The sequence below is a fragment of the Microcebus murinus genome, chromosome 11 (assembly GCF_040939455.1).
Source record: "Microcebus murinus isolate Inina chromosome 11, M.murinus_Inina_mat1.0, whole genome shotgun sequence".
Taxonomy (NCBI): domain Eukaryota; kingdom Metazoa; phylum Chordata; class Mammalia; order Primates; family Cheirogaleidae; genus Microcebus; species Microcebus murinus.
The window spans coordinates 99,155,881-99,176,332 of NC_134114.1; the positions used below are offsets into that span (position 1 = coordinate 99,155,881).

General features: G+C 36.4%; 1 protein-coding gene across 1 annotated transcript in view; it reads left to right on the forward strand.

Moving 5' to 3' along the window:
- The window catches only part of SLC27A6 (solute carrier family 27 member 6), a 70,449-nt gene that overhangs the window by 37,987 nt on the left and 12,010 nt on the right, over window positions 1-20,452 (forward strand). Inside the window, exons 5-7 of the mRNA XM_012740373.3 lie at window positions 2,563-2,757; window positions 9,790-9,880; window positions 19,477-19,672. Of these exons, the coding sequence (XP_012595827.1) occupies window positions 2,563-2,757; window positions 9,790-9,880; window positions 19,477-19,672 (482 nt within the window). The remainder of the gene's footprint in view (window positions 1-2,562; window positions 2,758-9,789; window positions 9,881-19,476; window positions 19,673-20,452) is intronic.

Below are 20,452 nucleotides of genomic sequence, written 5' to 3' on the forward strand. Positions count from 1 at the left end.
TTTGCCCTTTCTTTATATCTGAGAAAGAGTTAATAAAAATATGTAAGCACATCTTCTCCCAGAAGAGGAGGGAAGGTAAACAAATTTTCTATTTCTAATTATTCTTTTCTATCTTGAAAAGTAAATAAATTTTCTTTGTTATTCAAAAACTAACTCTAGCTTCCAAGGCTGTTTGCTACACAAATATCCTTGAAAAGATAGTCTGATATAGATATAAAATATATGGGCATAAACATATACATGTACATATTTATTATAGTTCTATGTATGCCTATGTACATATAAACATATATTACATAAATATACATATATCAGCCTATCATTTGTACATGTATAATTTTTAATACTATAATGTATATACTATTTGCTGTGTAAACATCTTTGAAAAGATAGTCTGATATAGTCAGATGCTGCATAACATAATTTTTCAAATCAACAACAGAACACTTTTACAACAGTGGTCTCATAAGATTGTAATAGTGTATTTTTGCTGTACTTTTTCTATGTTTAGATACACAAATACTCACCATTGTGTTACAATTTTCTGCAGTACTCAGTACAGTAACATGGTGTACAGGTTTGTAGCCTAGGACCAATAGTCTACACCACACAGCCTAGGTGCATACTAGGCTGTACCACCTAGGTTTGTGTAAGTACACTCTATGATGTTCACACAAAATGCCTAAAGATGCATTTTCCAGACCATATCTCTATTAAAGATGCATGACTGTATATATTAGAATATATATACATGTTAACGTGTATATATATGTGTGTGTGTGTGTGTATGTATGTCATGAAGAATTGTCTCCTAATAGACTTTTGCCTATTTTTCTATGTGGTATCTGCCTTTTTCTCATTAATTTTGAGAAATACACACACACACACACACCCCTACACATACATAAACATATGGAGCATAGCTTTTCAAATATTTCTTCTTTAACATGATAAATTTTCCTCAAAGCATTGCTTTTGCTGCATACCATGATTTTTATTATGTCTTATGTTTCTTATTCAGTTTCAAAATATTTTCTAATTTCCATTGTAATTTTTTATTTTATTTTGATTTGTTTAAAATAGTGTTGATTATCATGCATACATTTGGAGATTTCTAGTTTTTGTAATTGGTTTCTGATTTAATTTTATTGTGGTCAGAGAATGTACTTCTGAGTAAAGTTTAATGCTTTGAATTTTGTTAAGTCTTGCTATAAGACTCAATATGAGGTCGCTCTATTTTGATAAATGTTTCATGGGCACTTGAAATGAATATGTGTCCTTCAGTGATTCATTATACTGTTCTGTGTACATAAATTAGGTCAAGTTGGCTATTTTTCTTTAAACTTCTATATTCTTATAATTCTTTTACTGCTTATTCTATCAGTACCAAGAGAGATAAGTTAAAAATACATTTGTCTATTTCTCCTTTTAACTCTGTCAATTTTTGCTTCATATATTTGACTATGTTATTCTTTGAGTAGAAATTTAGGGCTGCTATCATTACAGTGAATCGATCCTTTTTTATTATTAATTGTTCCTTTTTATCTCCAGAAATGTAGACTTAAAGTCTACTTTGTTTGATATTAATATGATTATATTAGCTTCCTCTTGAGTGATGGTTGCATGATATATCTTTTTCCATTCAACTACCTTCAATTTTTGTGTCATCTAATCATTTACCATCACTATATTGATAATATAGTTTTACTCTAAGTTTAGGTCGGTATATAATTCATGTTAATTAACATAGTGGTTATTGAATATAGAATAAAGTGTAATCCTATTTTTCTTTTAATTCTAAAATATGAACTAGAAATAAAAATATGAAAATATTGCACATTCTAAAACAATATTTACATATAGTTGTCATAATTTTTTTGTTTGTTTTGAGATGGGGGTCTCACTATGTTGCCCAGGCTGATCTCAAACTCCTGGCCTCCATGGTCCTCCCACCTCAGCCTTCCCAGTAGCTGGGATTACTGGAACGTGCCACTGTGCTTGGCTTTTCATAGCATTTGAAAGACAAATGTTATATTGATTCTATGGCCTCAATGTATTGATAACTCTGTGCTAGGCACTGTGTATTACTATACACTGCAGTATATAAGTAGAATAGGTTATTATCTTTTTTTTTACAGATGAATAAACTGACAATCAAATTGAGAATCAATGTCTTGTTCAAAATTTTATAGCTAATAAATCATAAACCAGGGAGTATAAACTCAAATATTTTTTGTATTTTTAAAGTAATGCTTTTATTCCTGGAAAATGCTTTCTTCCTTAACTGACATCTACTGAAAAAAGGCTTCAGTAATCTGGAATTTAGAATGAGCTTCTCCCCAGATATAGGGAAACACAGACTGTATTACCCTTGGCCAGTGCTAACTTTCACTAGCTATTGGACATAGTTCTGCAACAGACTTACATGATTATCTTTTTTACTCCCCTTCTATTATTGCATGCAACTTACTTCTAGGATATTTGTCATTTAAGTAATAATAATGAAAAAAAAAAGAATTGGGAACTGACATTAATTACAAGTAAAACTTTTTCTTCTAACAGAGAGAAGGAGAGAAGGATCATCAAGTGCGTTTGGCAGTTGGAAATGGTATGCGGAGTGATGTATGGAGACAATTTTTAGACAGATTTGGAAATATTAAGATGTGTGAGCTTTATGGAGCTACTGAAGGAAACATTTATTTTATGAACCACACTGGGAAAATTGGATCAGTTGGGAGAACAAATTTCTTTTACAGAGTAAGTACAGTAATTTCTTTATAAAAGAAATACATCAAGGTCTGGTGACTTTCTTTGTTGTGCTTGTCAATTATGGTAAATATCACTTTTTTTTTAGTTGAGAACTTCTATAAATAAAGTAGTGGCCTCTAGGTGAGAGAAGGTGCTATGGGTTATGCAAAACTCAGTCATCTCCCACGGTTTCCCTCTATAATATGGGGATAACAATGTCTAATTTTTTGTTCAGTTTTTAAATATAATGATATATAATGTATTAATAGCATGCATAAGTCCTGATATGTATTGAGGATTTTCATTCCATTATTTCTAATTTTATCATTCATATCATTCAAAAATTCTGTACAGGTTCTTAATATATATATTTTCTTAAACTATTAATATTAATATGTCAAGATAACACTAAAATCCTAAAAGAAGCCAAAAAAACCACCTATTTATGAGTAAAAAACTAGTCGTTGGCTTCTCAATAAAAACCACAGAAGATAAAAGACAGTGGACAATATCTTCAACTGGCTTTGAGAAATTACTGGTAAACTAGAATTATATTCAACAGTAATATTTTTTAAATAATAAAGGTAAAAATAAAAATTCATAAAGCAAAATTGATATAACCTCAAGAGGAAACAAATCTTCAATAATGCAGACTTTTTCAGTATATAAAGGCCCCTGCATCTAACAACTTCAAAATACCCATTCTTTCAAGCACTTATGAAACATTTTATAAAAATTACTGGGCCACTTAAAGGAATTCCAACAAATTTCAAAGGATCAAATAAGCATAGATTATGTTCTTTGGCAACAGTTTGAGATAGAAATAATTTTTTTAAAAAAGAAAACTAAATAATCTCCTATGTATTTGGAAATAAAACATTTCTAAATTGCCATGGGTTGAAGAAAAAATCGTAATAGAAATTAGAAGATATTATGAGCTCATAATAAAAATGTTACATTTACAATCTTGTGGAATCAGCTAAGAACAGCTGAAAATTTGTTGGGTGGAGCTAAATATCCATATCTGTAAGTTAATTTAAAGAAACTAAAATAAACTCAAAAGGAAGGAAATAATAAAGAGCAGAAATTAATGAAATAGAAAAGAAACATTCAGTGAGGAATATCAAAAGAAATATCAATATAATATTTTTAAAAGTAAAGAAGTGCATTCTGATTGTTAGAACACATAGTATCAGAAATGGAAAGGGGGACATTGCTAGACGCTTTTGGCCAGGGGTCCTCAAACTTTTTAAACAGGGTGCTAGTTCACTGTCCCTCAGACTGTTGGAGAGTGCGGCGCACATTCCACACATGGCGCTGTGGGCCCCGGACCAGTCGGCTGCTAAGCAGAACAGGCAGCGGCAGCAAGAACACCCAGCGGGCCACATGTGGCCCATGGGCTGTAGTTCGAGAACCCCTGCTAGGCATTAAAACAATAAAATATGATTTTATTTAGTTTAATGAGTTGATTTTATTTAGTCGAATGAGTTCATATCAATAAAGTTGAAATTAAGAGATTACTTTGACAATTTTCTAGAAAATACAACTTACCAGTACTGACAAGAATTATCGCACTAAATAAAATAAACATACCCCAAAATTTTACCATAGCTCTAGATAGCTTCCCTGTTAAATGTCCTGAATATTAAAGAGCAAATAACTCTAATCTTACAGATTCTTTCAGAGAATACAAAAGGAGAGAAAACTCCCCAGCTCACTTTTTGACTCCCAAACCCGAAGTGATGGTACAAGAACAGAAGGTGACAGGCTGGTGCCAGTCACAGACATACATATATGAAGCAAGGCTTTGGGTGTTAATCTCTCTCCCCTCAGGTGTGTTTTCTCAGTGGCCTCACCGGTGCCCTGGTAGTGGCACTATACCATGACATTGCTGTTGATGTTTCCACAGAGCCATACTCAAACTTTTGAAAAGAGCTTTAAGAATTCTGTAGTGCAAACTTTGGTGCATTTGTATCACTTGCATTCCTAGCTTCTTTAGTTTTATAGATTAAGACTTCTGCATAATAAACTGCCCTACATCAAAGAACACCTGGAAGCAACAAAAAACAAGTGTTTGGTTTTCTACTCTGTGGAGATTTTCTTTTTAGTATCTGGAATTGACGCACATGTTTTCATCCGCAGTGGTTCCCTTTTTAGCTGAGCTGCCTAGTCATAGCTGTTGTAAATCACACTAATGTTCTAATCCTAAAGAAGGTGCGAACTGTTTTTATAATGCATTATTTTAAGATTTTGAGGGTCTAGTTGACATCTCAGAAATGTACTTGTATTCTGAACAAAAGTATTTCAGGGAAATTTAGTACTGACATTGCTGAGTTTTTCATTCCTTGCAGTTAATTTCTCAATTTCATTGCACTGATTCCATTACAGATTTGGTAATCACATTGAGCCCTCTTTGTACAGCTGAATCATACTAAAGTAACCTTTCAATAAGAGCACACGAAGATTTATTTTGTATTACTGATTTGACTTCATTATAATTTTCTAATGTTTTAAATTTTCTATCAGACAGTAATAATATCAATAATATAAAAAGTCATTTTTTTGTCTCTGATTTATTAGGAGAACTTGGTTTTCAACTCAGTTTTCTTTTTCAGTTTGGAAATGAAAAAAAAAAATCCTACCTAATACTATACATATGCTAGTCTTTTATCATTTTATTCACATGCTTTTTTGTTAGATGGCAGGTAGTCAGAAAAAGTTGCTCCAATAATTGTTTCATAATTAAGTGGAGAGATTGGCCAAGTGTGTCTCTCAGAAATGTCAGCCGGATGCGAGCTCATGCCTGCAGCCGCACAGGGAAAACTGCCTCCAGCACAGACGGAATGTCACAAGGGAAGGAGGAGAATAAGGCAGTGACACAGAGTTCGTGTGACCCCAGTGTTCTTTCCATGTGCTGCACTTAACTATTTAAATGCATAAAACTGAAGAGATAGTGTCCCACATGTGCCCCAAGGCAGATAATATAAAACTTTTGGTGACAATGTATTTGAGAGACAAACCCAAGTAAAATTATGAGCTTCCTTCTCTTTCCTACAGTATTTTTTCCTGGGGAAAATAATTAGGAAGGGACAGACATGAAATCCATAGATGAAATAAAGCTTGAAATAAGGAATAAAATCAGTCTAAATAAAAGCAACTGAAAAAATATAAATTCACTTCAAGATAGTAAGTCCTCTGAAATGGCCAAGAAATGTTTAGAAAAACAAATTCCTGCAGGCTCAAAAAAATTGCTATATTATTCTCTATAAAAATAAGAGCTCAAATGAGAGGAAGGATCAAGGAAAATATAAATCAACAAAAGGAATGCAAAAGTAAGCAGGATCAGCTCAAAGAAAAAATAGAATAAAGGATGAACATATCACAGGAGATGAACACAACAGTAAAGGACTTAAAAATCAGCAAGACCATAAGCCCTGCAGGGGCAAGCTGGGTAGGGTTGAGGAGTCACATAAATACAATAAAAAGAACAAACAAATGATAATTAAAAATTAAGAAAAAGGATTTTGAAAACATAGGTGGTGATCTGACGTGCTTAATTGGTGTTCCTGCAGAAAAGAACAGATCAAAAAGAAAAATAATTATTTCAGCCCTAATAAAAGAAAACCTCCTTAAAGTAAAGCACTATAGTCCTGCAAAAAAAATATGCGGTACAAAATGAACATCAGAAAAATATATCCTGGTGAAATTAATGAACAAAAATTAAAGAACTATAAGGAGATGATGAGGCAGAAAAAGCAAAGGATGTATAAGACGTAACATGGTAAAGATGGGAAATATCTCGGGCATCTCTCAAAATAAAAACGAAACACTCAATGCCAGGAAAAAAAAATGAGAGAAATGTCTGTACCTAACAATTTTAGTTCTGGCTAAATGGTTTCTCAAGTATAAAGGCATCCAAGATGTTTTCTGAAAATCTTAATATTTACAGGAATATAATACTTTATCAAATTCACTGAGAAATTCTGGTCAACCTGAAGATAAAACGGAACTTAGAAATGAAGGATCACCTCCAGTTAAAATGTTGATGGTGAACATCGAAACCATTTACATATAGAGGATTGAACAGCTCTGAATTATATTTACACAGGGAATAGGAATATAAAACCCAACAATATAAAAATAATATAACACTAAGAAATGGAAGTTGGGTGGGAGGAGAGGAGGCAGTATAAGTGGTCTTTCACAGTGGTAAATCCATGGACACACTGTAAAGACAAAATATAAGATTCATAAAAAGGCTCATTTCTTAAACATTTTCATAAGATTTTTTCTTGTCTTAAAAGTAGGCATCTTTTAGGGACAAGGAAAACTAGCCAACTATAAAGTAAGGGAACAGTCTGTACAAGACCACCCTCACTTCTCACGTTAGTTGGGATTTGGGGAGTCCCTGAGACCACTCTTTGGTTTCATAATTTGCTAGAAGGACTCACAGAACTCGCTGACAGCTGTTACATTTGGATTACAGCTTATGACAGCTAAAGGGTACAGGTTAAAATCAGCCCAGGAATGAGGTGCACGAGGCAAGATCGAGGAGGGTAGCAGGATAACACTCTCAGTCGTCCTTTCTTGGGGAGTCAGAACGTCATTGCACTCCTAGAGTTGATGTGAGACAATACACATGGAGTATTAGCAACTAAGGAAGCTCACCTGAGATTCTTGTCCAGAGTTCTTTGGGGCTTGGTCATGCAAATCTGGTTGACTTCTATTTCCTGCCCTCAGGAAGGCAAGCGGAGTGACCCAAAGCCCCTACTCTACATGGCATTGTTGGTGAGGCACAGAGATCCTTTTCCAAACCATGTTGTTACTATCTGCTTGGCCCTAAGACAAACAAAGACACTTCTATCAAAAATGACAATCCAAAGGCTGATAGATTACCTCCCAGAAGATGAGGTCAGACCTGTTTGTAGGCAAGGCTAAATTCTTTACTACACAGGGACGGATATCTCAGTTCTAGGCCCAAGTCTGCCACTACTTGACTTTGTAACTTTAACAAGTTACTTTCCTTTGGGTTCAAAGTCTCCTCATGTCATAATTGAGGAAATAATTTTGTGTTCCTTTTCCAACTCATAAAGTTACAAAGCTGCATATGCACATAAGGGTACATAGAGAAAGTCCCAGGGCTGACTGTCATGATGGGCCCACCTGTGGTTGTGCTCTGGAGATGTACACACATACGTGGACATGAGCATTTAGGGATTTTGAAGGTAAGAAATCTATTTTTTTATATGTGTTACTATAATGCAGCCATTTCTATAATCTTGTAGGTAGAGACCTCTTGAAACCAGGAAGAAGGGAAATACTTCTAACTGAGCATTAATGCTCTGATTCAGACTCCTTCTAGAGGTGCTGTGATATATTTAATTTCATTTGGATTATAAAATTATTCAATTTTTGACTGTCAAGTTCCCTATATCTGATAACAGACACACTGAACAGTAATTTAATGTGGAATTACTCTCACCCGTATATATGAAATAACACTAAAGCTGGTATCACAAGTTGCTGGGTGATGAAATAAAGCATGTTAACACAGGAGAGAAAGAATGGATAATGAACAGGACCATGTTCTCTTTGTTCGAGATGATAGAGGCAGCTCCTGAACTTCTGGAATCTTTCTTTCTACTAGTCCATAGGCAAGTGGCCAATATCCTATTGTCCCGATTATAGACAAAGACAGATCAACAAGGTATCAGCTTGCATTTCAATAAAGAATTTTTACGTCTAGAATAACAATGCATTTGCTTCACTGCCTCTTTCATTGGCCCTAATCTTAAAATGGGATAATATTAATTTCTACTTCCTTGAGGGTTTAGGGATTGCGTTAAATGTAGCTCTTGAGCTCTCAGCACAGTGCCGGCACACAGCAAGGGCTCAGCAGTATTAGTCGCTGTCATTTGTATTTTAATTCAAATTGTGGTTCTAGTTTCATGCTAATTCGACTAATATTAAAAACCATAAATGTTAGTGCTTAATTTTTCATAATAAATAACACTCTCACATTTATCTCACCAATATTATTCATCTTTCCCACTTACTTGCTCTATTAATAGATTTGTTCATTTCTCTCCTTCACTCTCTCTCGCCCTTTTCCCTTCCCTCTCTCTTTCTCCTATTCTTTCTTATTATTTTCTCTCACTTCATTTTATTACCTTTATGTTAGTTTACTATGTTCTAATTCAGCTTAATAAGATTACTGGTTTCATTGGTCAGTAAAACTTCAGTTTTCTTATAGAAAAAGTGAGGGGGTTAAACTAAACCCAACCTGAAATTCTTCCCCAGGGTCAAACTTTGGTGGACATGCGAATCTCCATAACATGGTAACAACATGGACATTACAGGGCAGGCAAGCTGGAGATACTTGTGATGGGGAGAGAGTTGATTAGCTTGGCTGCCAATGGGATGAGGATGCTCTAACAAATCTGTCATTTTACACCACAAAAACATAACTAAGTGTTAGTTTAAAGGCATTAAGGTGAAAAACCCAGGAGAAAAGGCCAAAGTAGTTTTCAAATAACTGTACTTTTTAGGCATTTGGTCACTTTTCTAAAGACTATAAGGAAAAAAATGAGCCACAAAAATCTTTGTATTCATATAGAGCTTACATTTTAGTTTTATTAAAACTTTCCATTTCAAGGGTGACTGCAAAAATGATCCTCTTACCTGTAGTTGGTAGAGCTTGTAACTGAATGCCTAGAGTGTGTCTATGTCTTGGCATCATTCATTCATGATTAAAATTAGTGGTGTTTGGCTAAGGGAAAGTGCAACACAATAGAAATGAAATTAAATGCCAGTAAGTGAATGTTGGTCACTGATACCTTCAGTTTTGATTTTCAGATAATTTGTTTGATTTTGTATCCATAAAAGTTATTTGTTGTAATTCTAATATTATAATTATTTAATTTAATTTAAATAGTGTAATTATTCATATTCTAATTATTTATTTCAATTGAGCATAAAATCTATTACCAGTAGATGTCATTACATAAATAACCAAATGCTTGTTTAATTTTATTTCTTCAGCTTTTTTTCAAATTTGAATTGATAAAGTATGATTTTCAGAAAGATGAACCCATGAGAAATGAACAGAATTGGTGTAGCTGTGTGAAAAAAGGTAAGACTTGTATGTAAAGAGGTCTCCTCAAGTGAAGTTTCTCAAATTCCACATAGAGTTGTCCCTCATTAGAGCAATTGGGTCCAGGACCTCTGGTGGGTATCAAAATCGACAGATTCTCAAGTTTCTTATATAAAACAACATAGTATTTACATATAGTTTACATACATCCTCCCAAATACTTTAAACAGATTACTTATAATAGCTAATATAATGTAAATGATATGTAAATAGTTGTACTGTATTTTTATTTTTATTTATTTTATATTTTTTATTTTAGTGTATTATGGGGGTACAAATGTTAAGGTTACATATATTGCCCATGCCCCCTCCCCCCTCGAATAAGAGCTTCAATCGTGTCCATCCCTCAAATGTTGCACATCTTACTCATTTGGTTGTATATATCCATCCCCTCCTCCCCCCACCACCCTCCCAACAACCGATAAATGTTACTCCTATATGTCCACTTAGGTGTTGATCCGTTAATACCAATTTGCTGCTAAGTACATGTGGTGCTGGTTTTTCCATTCTTGAGGTACTTCACTTAGTAGAATGGGTTCCAGCTGTATCCAGGAATATACAAGAGGTGCTATATCACCATTGTTTCTTAAAGCTGAGTAGCATTCCATGGTATACATATACCACATTTTATTAATCCACTCATGAATTGATGGGCACTTGGGTTGTTTCCACAGCTTTGCAGTTGTGAATTGTGCTGCTATAAACATTCGAGTGCAGGTGTCTTTTTCATAAAGTGACTTTTGATCTTTTGGGTAGATGCCCAGCAATGGGATTGCTGGATCAAATGGTAGATCTACTTGTATCGCTTTAAGGTATCTCCATATTGCTTTCCACAGAGGTTGAACTAGTTTGCAGTCCCACCAGCAGTGTAGGAATTTTCCTCTCTCTCTGCATCCATGCCAGCATTTGTTGTTTGGGACTATTTGATAAAGGCCATTCTCACTGGAGTTAAGTGATATCTCATTGTGGTTTTGATTTGCATTTCTCTGATGATTAGAGATGTTGAGCATTTTTTCATGTTTGTTGGCCATTATTCTGTCGTCTTTTGAGAAGTTTCTGGTCATGTCCTTTGCCCATTTTTTGTTAGGGTTATTTGATTTTTTCTTGCTGATTTTCCTGAGTTCTAAATAGATTCTAGTTATCAGCCCCTTATCAGATGTGTAGCTTGCAAAAATTTTCTCCCATTCTATGGTTTGTCTGTCTGCTCTCTTAACAGTTTCCTTGGCTGTGCAGAAGCTTTTTGATTTGATCAGGTCCCATTTGTTTATTTTTGTTGCTGTTGTGATTGCCTTTGGGGTCTTCTTCATAAATTCTTTGCCTAGGCCAAAGTCTAGAAGGGTATTTCCAACATTTTCCTCTAGAATTCTAATAGTTTCACACCTAAGGTTCAAGCCTATTACCCAGTGTGAGTGGATTTTGTGAGAGGTGAAAAGTGTGGATCTTGTTTCAGTCTTCTACATGTGGCTATTCATTTTTCCCAGCACCATTTATTGAATAAGGATTCTTTTCCCCAGTGTATGTTTTGTCTGCTTTGTTGAAGATTAGTTCGCTATATGAGGATGGTTTTATATCTGGGTTCTCTGTTCTGTTCCACTGGTCAATGTCCCTGTTCTTGTGCTAGTAAAAAGCTGTTTTAATGACTATACCCTTGTAGTATAGTTTGAAGTCTGGTAAATTGATACCTCCTATTTTGTTTTGATTGCCTAGAATTGATTTTGCTATACAGGGTCTTCTCTGGTTCCATACGAAGCATAAAATTATTTTTTCTATATCTGTGAAAAATGATGATGGTATTTTGATAGGGATTACTTTGACTCTGTAGGTCACTGTGGGTAGTATAGATATTTTAACAATGTTGATTCTGCCCACCCATGAGCATGGTATATTCTTTCATCTGTTTACATCCTCTACTATTTCCTTCTTCAGTGTTTCATAGTTCTCCCTGTAGAAGTCTTTTACCTCCTTAGTTAAATATATTCCAAGGTACTTTATTTTCTTTGTTGCTATTTTGAAGGGAATTGAGTCTTTGATTTGGTTCTCACTTTTACTGTTGTTGATTTTTATGAATGCCTCTGATTTCTGTGTATTGATTTTGTATCCTGAGACTTTACCAAATTCGTTTATCAGATCAAGGAATCTCATAGTTGAATCCTTGGGGTTTTCTAGGTATAATACCATGTCATCATCAAACAGTGAGAGTTTGATCTCTTCTGCTCCCATTTGGACACCCTTAATTCCACTTTCTTTTCTGATTGCTGTAGCGAGGACTTCCAGCACTACGTTGAACAGAAGTGGAGATAGTGGGCAACATTATCTTGTTCCAGTTCTAATTGGGAATGCTTTCAATTTTTCCCCATTCAGTATGATATTGGCTGTGGGTTTGTCATATACGGCTTGTATCATTTATAGGTATGCCCTGTCTATGCCTATTTTGTTGAGCGTTCTTATCATAAAAGGGTGTTGAATTTTGTCAAATGCTTTCTCTGCGCCTATTGAGAGGATCATATGATCTTTGTTTTTGCTTCTGTTTATATGGTGAATTACATTTATAGATTTGTGTATGTTGAACCATCCCTGCATCCCTGGGATGAAGCCCTCTTGGTTGTGATGAATTATTTTCGTGACAAGTACCTGGATTTGATTGGCTAGGATTTTGTTGAGAATTTTTGCATCTATATTCATAAGGGATATTCGTCTGTAGTTTTCTTTTTTTGTTGCATCCTTCCCTGGTTTTGGTATCAGGGTTATGTTCGCTTCATAAAATGTGTTGGGGAGGATTCCATCCTTCTCGATGTTGTAGAATAATTTCTGCAGGATAGGCACCAGTTCTTCTTTGTAGGTGTGGTAAAATTTGGGTGTGAAACCATCTGGTCCAGGACTTTTCTTTTTAGGAAGGTTTTTCTATTGCTGTTTTAATTTAAGTACTTGATATTGGTCTGTTCAGGACTTATATTTCTTCCTGGTTGAGCCTAGGGAAGCTGTGTGTTTCTAAGAAATTGTCCATTTCCTCCACATTTTCCAGTTTGTGTGCATAGAGGTTTTTGTAGTATTCATAAATGATATCTTGTATCTTCATGGCATCAGTTGTAATTTCTCCTTAATTTTTCCTGATGGAGCTTATTAGAGATTTTTCTTTTCTGCTTTTCGTTAGTCTACCAGTGGTGTGTCAATTTTGTTCATTTTTTTCAAAGAACCAACTTTTTGTTTTATTAAACTTCTGTATAGTTTCCCTGTTGTCAATTTCATTTAGTTCTGATTTTATCTTAATGATTTCACTTCTTCTGCTGGGTTTGGGGTTGGTCTGTTCTCTTTTTTCCAGATTTTGAGATGATTCATTAGGTTGTTTATTTGTGAACTTTTCGACTTTTGGATATAGGCATTTATGGAAATAAATTTTCCTCTCAGGACTGCTTTAGCTGTGTCCCACAGGTTTTGGTAAGTTGTGTCACCTTTGTCATTTAGTTCAAAGAATCTTTTTATTTCCATCTTGATTTCCTCATTTATGAAGTGATCATTCAGCAGAAGGTTGTTTAGTTTCCATGACTTTGTGTAGAAATCAGGACTCCTGTTAGGATCGATTTCTACATTTATTCCATTGTGGTCTCAAATGATACATGGTGTAATTTCTATTTTTTAAAATTATTTGAGATGTGCTCTGTGTCCTAAGATATGGTCAATCTTATAGAATGATCCATGAGCTCATAAGAAGAATGTATATTCAGTGGTTTTGGGGTAGAATGTCCTGTAAATGTCAGTCAGGCCCATTTGTTCTAGGGTTCTGTTTAAGTTCATTATTTCTTTGTTGATTTTCTGTTTGGAGGATCTGTCCTGTGCTGTCAGTGGGGTGTTAAAATCTCCAACTATTATGGGGTTGTTGTTTGTCCATTTGTTTAGATCAAGTAGAGTTTGATTTATGAATCTGGGTATACCAAGGTTGGGTGCATGTATATTTAGAATTGTTATGTCTTCTTGTTGAACTGTACCCTTCATTATTATATAGTGATCTTCTTTGTCTTTTATTACTTTTGTTGATTTAAAAACTAAGTTATCTGTAATCAGCACCACCACACCAGCTTTCTTTTGGCTTCGCTTGAAATATCGTTCTCCACCCCTTTACCTATAGTCTAATTGCATCCTTGCAGGTTAGATGTGTTTCCTAAAGGCAGCAGATACTTGGCTTGTGTTTTTTTTTTTTTTTTTTTTTCCCATTCGGCCAGCCTGTGTCTCTTGAGTGGGGAGTTCAAGCCATTCACATTTATTGAGATAACTGATAGGTGGGGCAGATTTCTGTTCATTATGTTGGGTTGAGCTTTGTTACTTTGTTTTTTCTCTTGAGCCATTGTAGTATCTGGGCTTTGATCTTTAGCTTTGAGTAGATTTACACTGTTTTGAGTACTTCTTGAAGGGCTGGTCTTGTCTTGGAGAATTCCCTCAGTCTTTGCTTATCTGAGAATATCTTGATTTCTCCTTCATATACAAAACTTAGTTTTGCAGGGAATGAGATTCAGGGCTGGGCATTGTTTTGTTTCAGAAGAGTGAGAATGGGTCCCCGGTCTTTCCTTGCTTGTCAAGTCTCAATAGAGAAGGCTGGTGTTATTTGAATTGGCTTTCCCTTATATGTCACTTGCTTCTTTCGTCTTATAGCTCTTAGAAGGTACTGTTTAGTTGATATTTTGGTCAGTCTAATGACTGCATGTTGTGACATCTTCGTATTTGCATTGAATCTTCCAGAGTTCCTCTGAGCTTCTTGAACTTGCATATCGAGATTTTGAGCAAGGCCTGGGAAATTTTCCTCTATTATATCTTCAAATAGCCTGTCCAACCCTTGAATGTTTTCTTCTTCCCCTTCTGGTAACCCTATGACCCTCACATTAGGTTTCTTCACATAATCCCACATCTCTTGTAGGCTTTGCTCTTTTCCCTTGTTTCTCTACTCCATCTCTGTGACTGAATTATTTAATTGGAAGGTGTTATCTTCAATCTCTGAGATTCTTTCTTCTGTTTGATATACCCTGTTCTTGAGGCTTTCCACTATATTTCGTAGTTCCATGAATTGATTCTTCATTTCCAGGAGTTTGGTTAAACTTTTCTTCATTGTATCTATTTCTTTAGTGAATTTTTGTTCCAAGTCCTGGAGGCTTTTTGTGGTTTCTTTGTGTTGGTTATCGAGTTGTTCTTGTAGGTCGTTGAATTTTCTTATGATCCATATTTGAAATTCCTCTTCTGTCATTTTGGTTGTCTGATTTTGGTTGGTGTCCATTTCTAGGGGGCTGGTGCTCCTCTTTGGGGGTGTGGTTTCCATTTGGTTCTTCATATTTCCAGAGTTCCTTCACTGATTTCTTCCCATGTTGATCTGTTGTTGCTTTTTTCCTTTAGGTTTTCATTTGGGTATTCATACGCCTTGTTTAGTTTCTGAGCTGGTTGGTGTAGTCTGTGGGTGAGGTTCGACCACTCCCTGTATGATGAGTCAGTAGGTGCCATGTAAAGGATGTGCAGGATGCCCTCCCTGTCAGTAGGTGGCGCTTGCTTGGAGGAACAGGCTATGCTGTTGTTTTTGTGTCCTGTAACCTCTCTTGTTCCTCTAGAGGGGCACTCTAGTGCCTCAGGTGGTGGGTGGGGCCCTGGGACTTCCAGGTGTGTCCTTTTCTCCCCCTCAGTGAGGACTGTTCTAGGAGAGAGTCTGGGCGGAGCTGGGTTGGGTAAGCCTGCCCTCAGGCACCACCAATGTCGTTAGCAGGGGTCAAAGTTCTGTTCTCTGCTTCCAGCAAAAGCTGTCAGGGAGGGGCTGGAATGGTCCAGCTCAGCCAGAAAGTCTTCGTGTGGGCGTGGGGCTGTCTGAGACCCGAAGTCTGGAGCGGGCCTCACTTCTTTCCATCCTCCCCAACTCCACAGCTACTCCTGGGCCTCTGCCAGCAGGCCAGACCACACGCCACCAGGCCTCCCCGGATTGTGATGCCGGCGGGGAGATTCCCTGCGGAGAAACGCTGCCTGGGCTGGGCGCACGGCCTCCCTTTGGGAGGAGGGTTGCCCTGTAAGATGCTGATCTGCCCCTGAAGGCACACACACCTCAGTAGGCTGTTCACGTATATCCCTTCTGTGTTCCGGGCAATGCGAGACCTCAGTGGACGGGATCTGGTCTGCAGGTCTGACCTCTGGGCCCCAGCATTCAAACTGTATCCACACCAGGGAGAGGAGTGCCGGTCTCAATTCACCCACAGGGAGCCCAAGCTGGGTCTATGTCTCTCAGCCTCAGGGTCTGCCCCATTCTCCTGGGATCACCAGGCCAGCAGCACCTGGGAGGGCTGGCAGGTAGGGAGCTCACTGCACGAGTTCCCCTCAGTCAGCAGTAGGGCCCCAAAAGGGAAGGTCCCATTCCCTGGAGGTGCCTCAAGCTGGTGGCTGTATTGTCCCTCTCAGCAGCCACGGATAAGTTCAGTGGAGGGGAGAATGAGGCAACATGGCGCCTGCCTTGCAGCTTGGGTCTGTGCACACAGAGGTGCCCGAGGGAGTTGGGAGCCTGGTGCCGTGTCCGCTACAGGCTTACCACTCACTGGCGGTGGCCGTCTCTGGGCTGGTGTCCGAAGGTCTCTCCACCCGCTGGGGAGCCCACCAGCTGTCTGAGATGCAGGGAGGGGAAAGTTAAGTGCTCCACCTACCCTTGCCACTGGTCTCCAGGCTACTCGGAAGTTCTCTGCTTCCGATTCTCCTCCCGTGGAGTCTCCCGTGGTCTCAGGTACCCCTCCTTCCATCCCTCGTCTGATGTATGCTTGTCTTCTTGCTTCTTTCTTCTAATTTCTGCAAGAATCTGTCTTTTCTGCAGAGACACTCTGTCTGGTGGTGCTTTTCCTCCGCCATCTTGATTATCCTCCTGTATTTTTAAATTCGTGTTATTTTTTATTGTTTTTTCCCAAATATTTTGGAGCCATATTTGGTTGAATCCATGGAGGCAGATATGCAGATACAGAGTACTGACTATAATACTAAATTAGCAGTAGTAGTATTTGCTGACGAAAAAGTGACTAGGTTCACTATATAATTTGTCTTCTTTGAATTTTGGTACTAATGGAATGGTTGAATTATTAGGTGTTAGAGCCCCAACTGGGTCACCAAGTTGATAAATTGTTAAAATTAAAAAGTGGTTACTATTTGGCTCATATTTTCTTTAATCCACCACTTATATTTTGTAACAATGACATATATCTAATGTCCTAGATCTCTTGGGAAAATATGATTGAGGAATTAATGAGATGTAGCTCATAAGACCATTATTTTATTATATCACCCTATACTACTATATTCAAGAAAGAAACAGGAATTTGCAGAGTTTTGCCCTGAAGGAATGTGTGGACTCAATGGTTCACTTATTAGAGGCTGCTATCATGGAGGAGCTCTCAAATCTCCGGTAGGGATTTTTCCAGGAAGGCTTCCCAGTATCTCAAAATCTGTGAGCTTCCCTGTATCTTGAAACACAAGGCAAGGCAAATATGACTCACAGGATGGAAGCCAGACACAATGAGTACACTTTGCCTAGAGGTACACCCCGGTGGTTATAAACAACCTGTTTTATAGAGATGGGTTTCTTGCTCTCTCCTTTTGGTCTACCTTTAAGTCCACAATACTAATCAAGGAAATATAGAGTCACTATACCTCTTTTGTTATACCTCTGTTAATTGACAACTACCTCTTAGAACTTAGAAGTTAGCCACTGAATGACTTTGTACCTATTTGTTCACCTAGATAGATTAGAAGCCCTTTGAGAGGACTTTTGACCCCTACCTACTACCTGTTTCCCCTAGCAACTGCATTCCCTGATATGCAAATATGTTACCCTGACAACCGATAATTGATGTCTGTGATTATAAAAACCTGTGTGAATCTAACCATATTGCTGGACATTCATGGGGATATGTCCAGTCTCCTGAGTGACCCTGCTGTTATATCTGATCTTTTTATATAAAGCTATATACCTTAGTCTCTGTGTATTCTTTTATTCTATTTCCTATCAATTTCCTTATCCTCTGTAGAGACCCCTATCTTAGGTACCTGGCTCTGTGGGAAGAAGTAGCTGATCTCCTAAGGGACCTGCCTCAAATACTGTCCCCCGCATAGATCACCAAAGTATAATATAAAAATTAATTTATGATTCTGGATATAGTAGAAAGTCAGGCCAACTTGAATTTTAACCTAAGCTCTGACACTTAAAAACTGAGCAACTTTGGGCAGGTTAGTCAACCAGAGTCTCATTTTCTTCATATGTAGAAAATAGGTGACAATATTTATTTTGTGGTTATCATTGACAAATGAGATTATGTAAATTCCTACAGAAGGCCTGGCATGGGACTTGGTTCCTTCCTCCCTCTCTTCTGCCTGTCTATCCCCTCCTCTACCAAGGTAGATTTTCTTACAATTTTGGGTTAGAAATTCCAATGAAAGCATGTGCCCGTATTAACTTGCTGTTATGTATAATCAAACTAGAAAATAAAATGTAGAGATGTACACTTAAAGTTCCAGTCTGAATAAATCTGGCCAAAATTACTTTTTACTGCTTCTGGATATGTTTAAATGACATTTTAATGAAAACTTTACTTCAAATGTATAGATGAAAGTTGCAGACCTGTTTTATTTTCTGGTAGCTGAAAGATTGAAAAAATATTACAAGCTTTATCTATCAAAAAACAAGTCTCCCAAATTTCTGTATTTGAAGCCTAAGGGCATTTAGCAAGTATCTTCTCTAATTCAACTCTATGGATACTGTCCAAGAAAAAAGCACTTTCTGAAGGTATTACAAAGAACTTAAACACACTTTTATAGTTTTTATTTATTATAATTACAATAATATCTGATATTGGAACTTGAATCTCAGAACTGTGCTTATACAGCCTCAGAGTTTCTTTAAAAACCAGTTGACCCCAAATATCTGCTTTACTATTTTCGAATTCTCATTATGAGCTACTCCAGTATTTTTGTTTCCCTTAAGGCCTTATGTCTTCACAATGTAAGACAAAGCAATAAGCTTTAATAAGTAAGCCCCCAAATCATAGAGATGTAATTTGAGTTGTATACTTCATTCCTCTGGGTGCTAGGTCCTTCCCTCTGAAATAGCGATTATAATATCAATTTCAAAGGATTTATATGAAGAACAAACAAGGTGACAGTTGCAAAGGGCTCATGTAAGTGCCCAATAAACATTGCTATCATCATTTTATTAAAATTGTAATTATGGTTGTTATTATGGTTGTTATTTATAGATGTCAGTGTTATCATGTACATAATCCAAAACAAAAACAGCCACTGGTCTATCCACCCAGGAAGTAAAAGAAATTTAATGCATCTTTTCTTTCCATTCAGTTCCCTTTTGGTTGGTTTTTCCAAAGTAGTTTGTGTTTGTGGTAATTGGTAAAAGGATGCACTAGGTGTAGGTACCAAGTATAAGTGACGTCAAATCTAGAAATACATTCAGAGGAAAGTGAGATGACCGATATTGGTTGTGTTGGCCAGATATAATTTAGATATGTGAGTGGTGTGTGTAATAATAATTTTAATCAGATAACTGCAAAGATGCCCTTCCCTTGCAGGAGAACCCGGACTTCTCATTTCTCCAGTGAATGCAAAGCATCCCTTTTTTGGTTATGCTGGGTCTTACAAACATACAAAAAACAAATTGCTTTTTGATGTTTTTAAGAAAGGAGATGTTTATTTCAACACAGGAGACTTGATGGTCCAAGATGAGAATTTCCTTTATTTTTGGGACCGTATTGGAGATACGTTCAGGTATGAAATATCAAAGGATGCACAGCTCGTCTGTGATTGTGAGCCGTGCTTCTATAGAGACACCAGAGACCACACGCTCGTTAGCTTTTAGGGCAGGCAGAGCTCCATAATGTTCTCTCACTTAAAAATTTATTGGCCATTTTTTCCTAGATTGAGCTACAAGTTAAATTTTGATGTAAAATTTTATAATTATTTTAATGAGCCAGTTTAGTTCAAATCAATGTTCTCCTTTTTTAGGATATAAAACTGGCAGACAGATGAGAAATCTAAATGGTAGTGTTAAAACAGAAAACCAGTTTAGTCAAATATGGTCTAATTCTTAACCTAATGATAAAAAATTAGAACAGCAAAATTCCCCTATGTTACATTTTTAAAAATTCTCTAAGATTATTTTAGGCTTATGAAATTATTTCGCTTTACTAGCCAATGACTAAGTAAAGCATTCAACAAATGCTTGAATGAATAAGTTACTTCCTATATCCTTGCCTTCTTGTACTATACTCTAAACTCACTTTATGCAAAATTATGTTAATTAAAATAAAATATTTATGTGCATTAAAGGAGCCTTAGGGTTTAATATCTAGAAATTAAAGTGGGCGAGTATACTGAAAGACAACTGTAGCTTTGCTTTCGTCAGAGACAGGGAATGATTTGCACCTAACTGTTGTTATTTTACAAAATAAAGATTTTTGCAATGATAATCCTTATCACTACTTTATTTTCATGTGTATTATAAAACATTTTACTGTAAGCAATTATATTAATGAGATATAAAGTCAT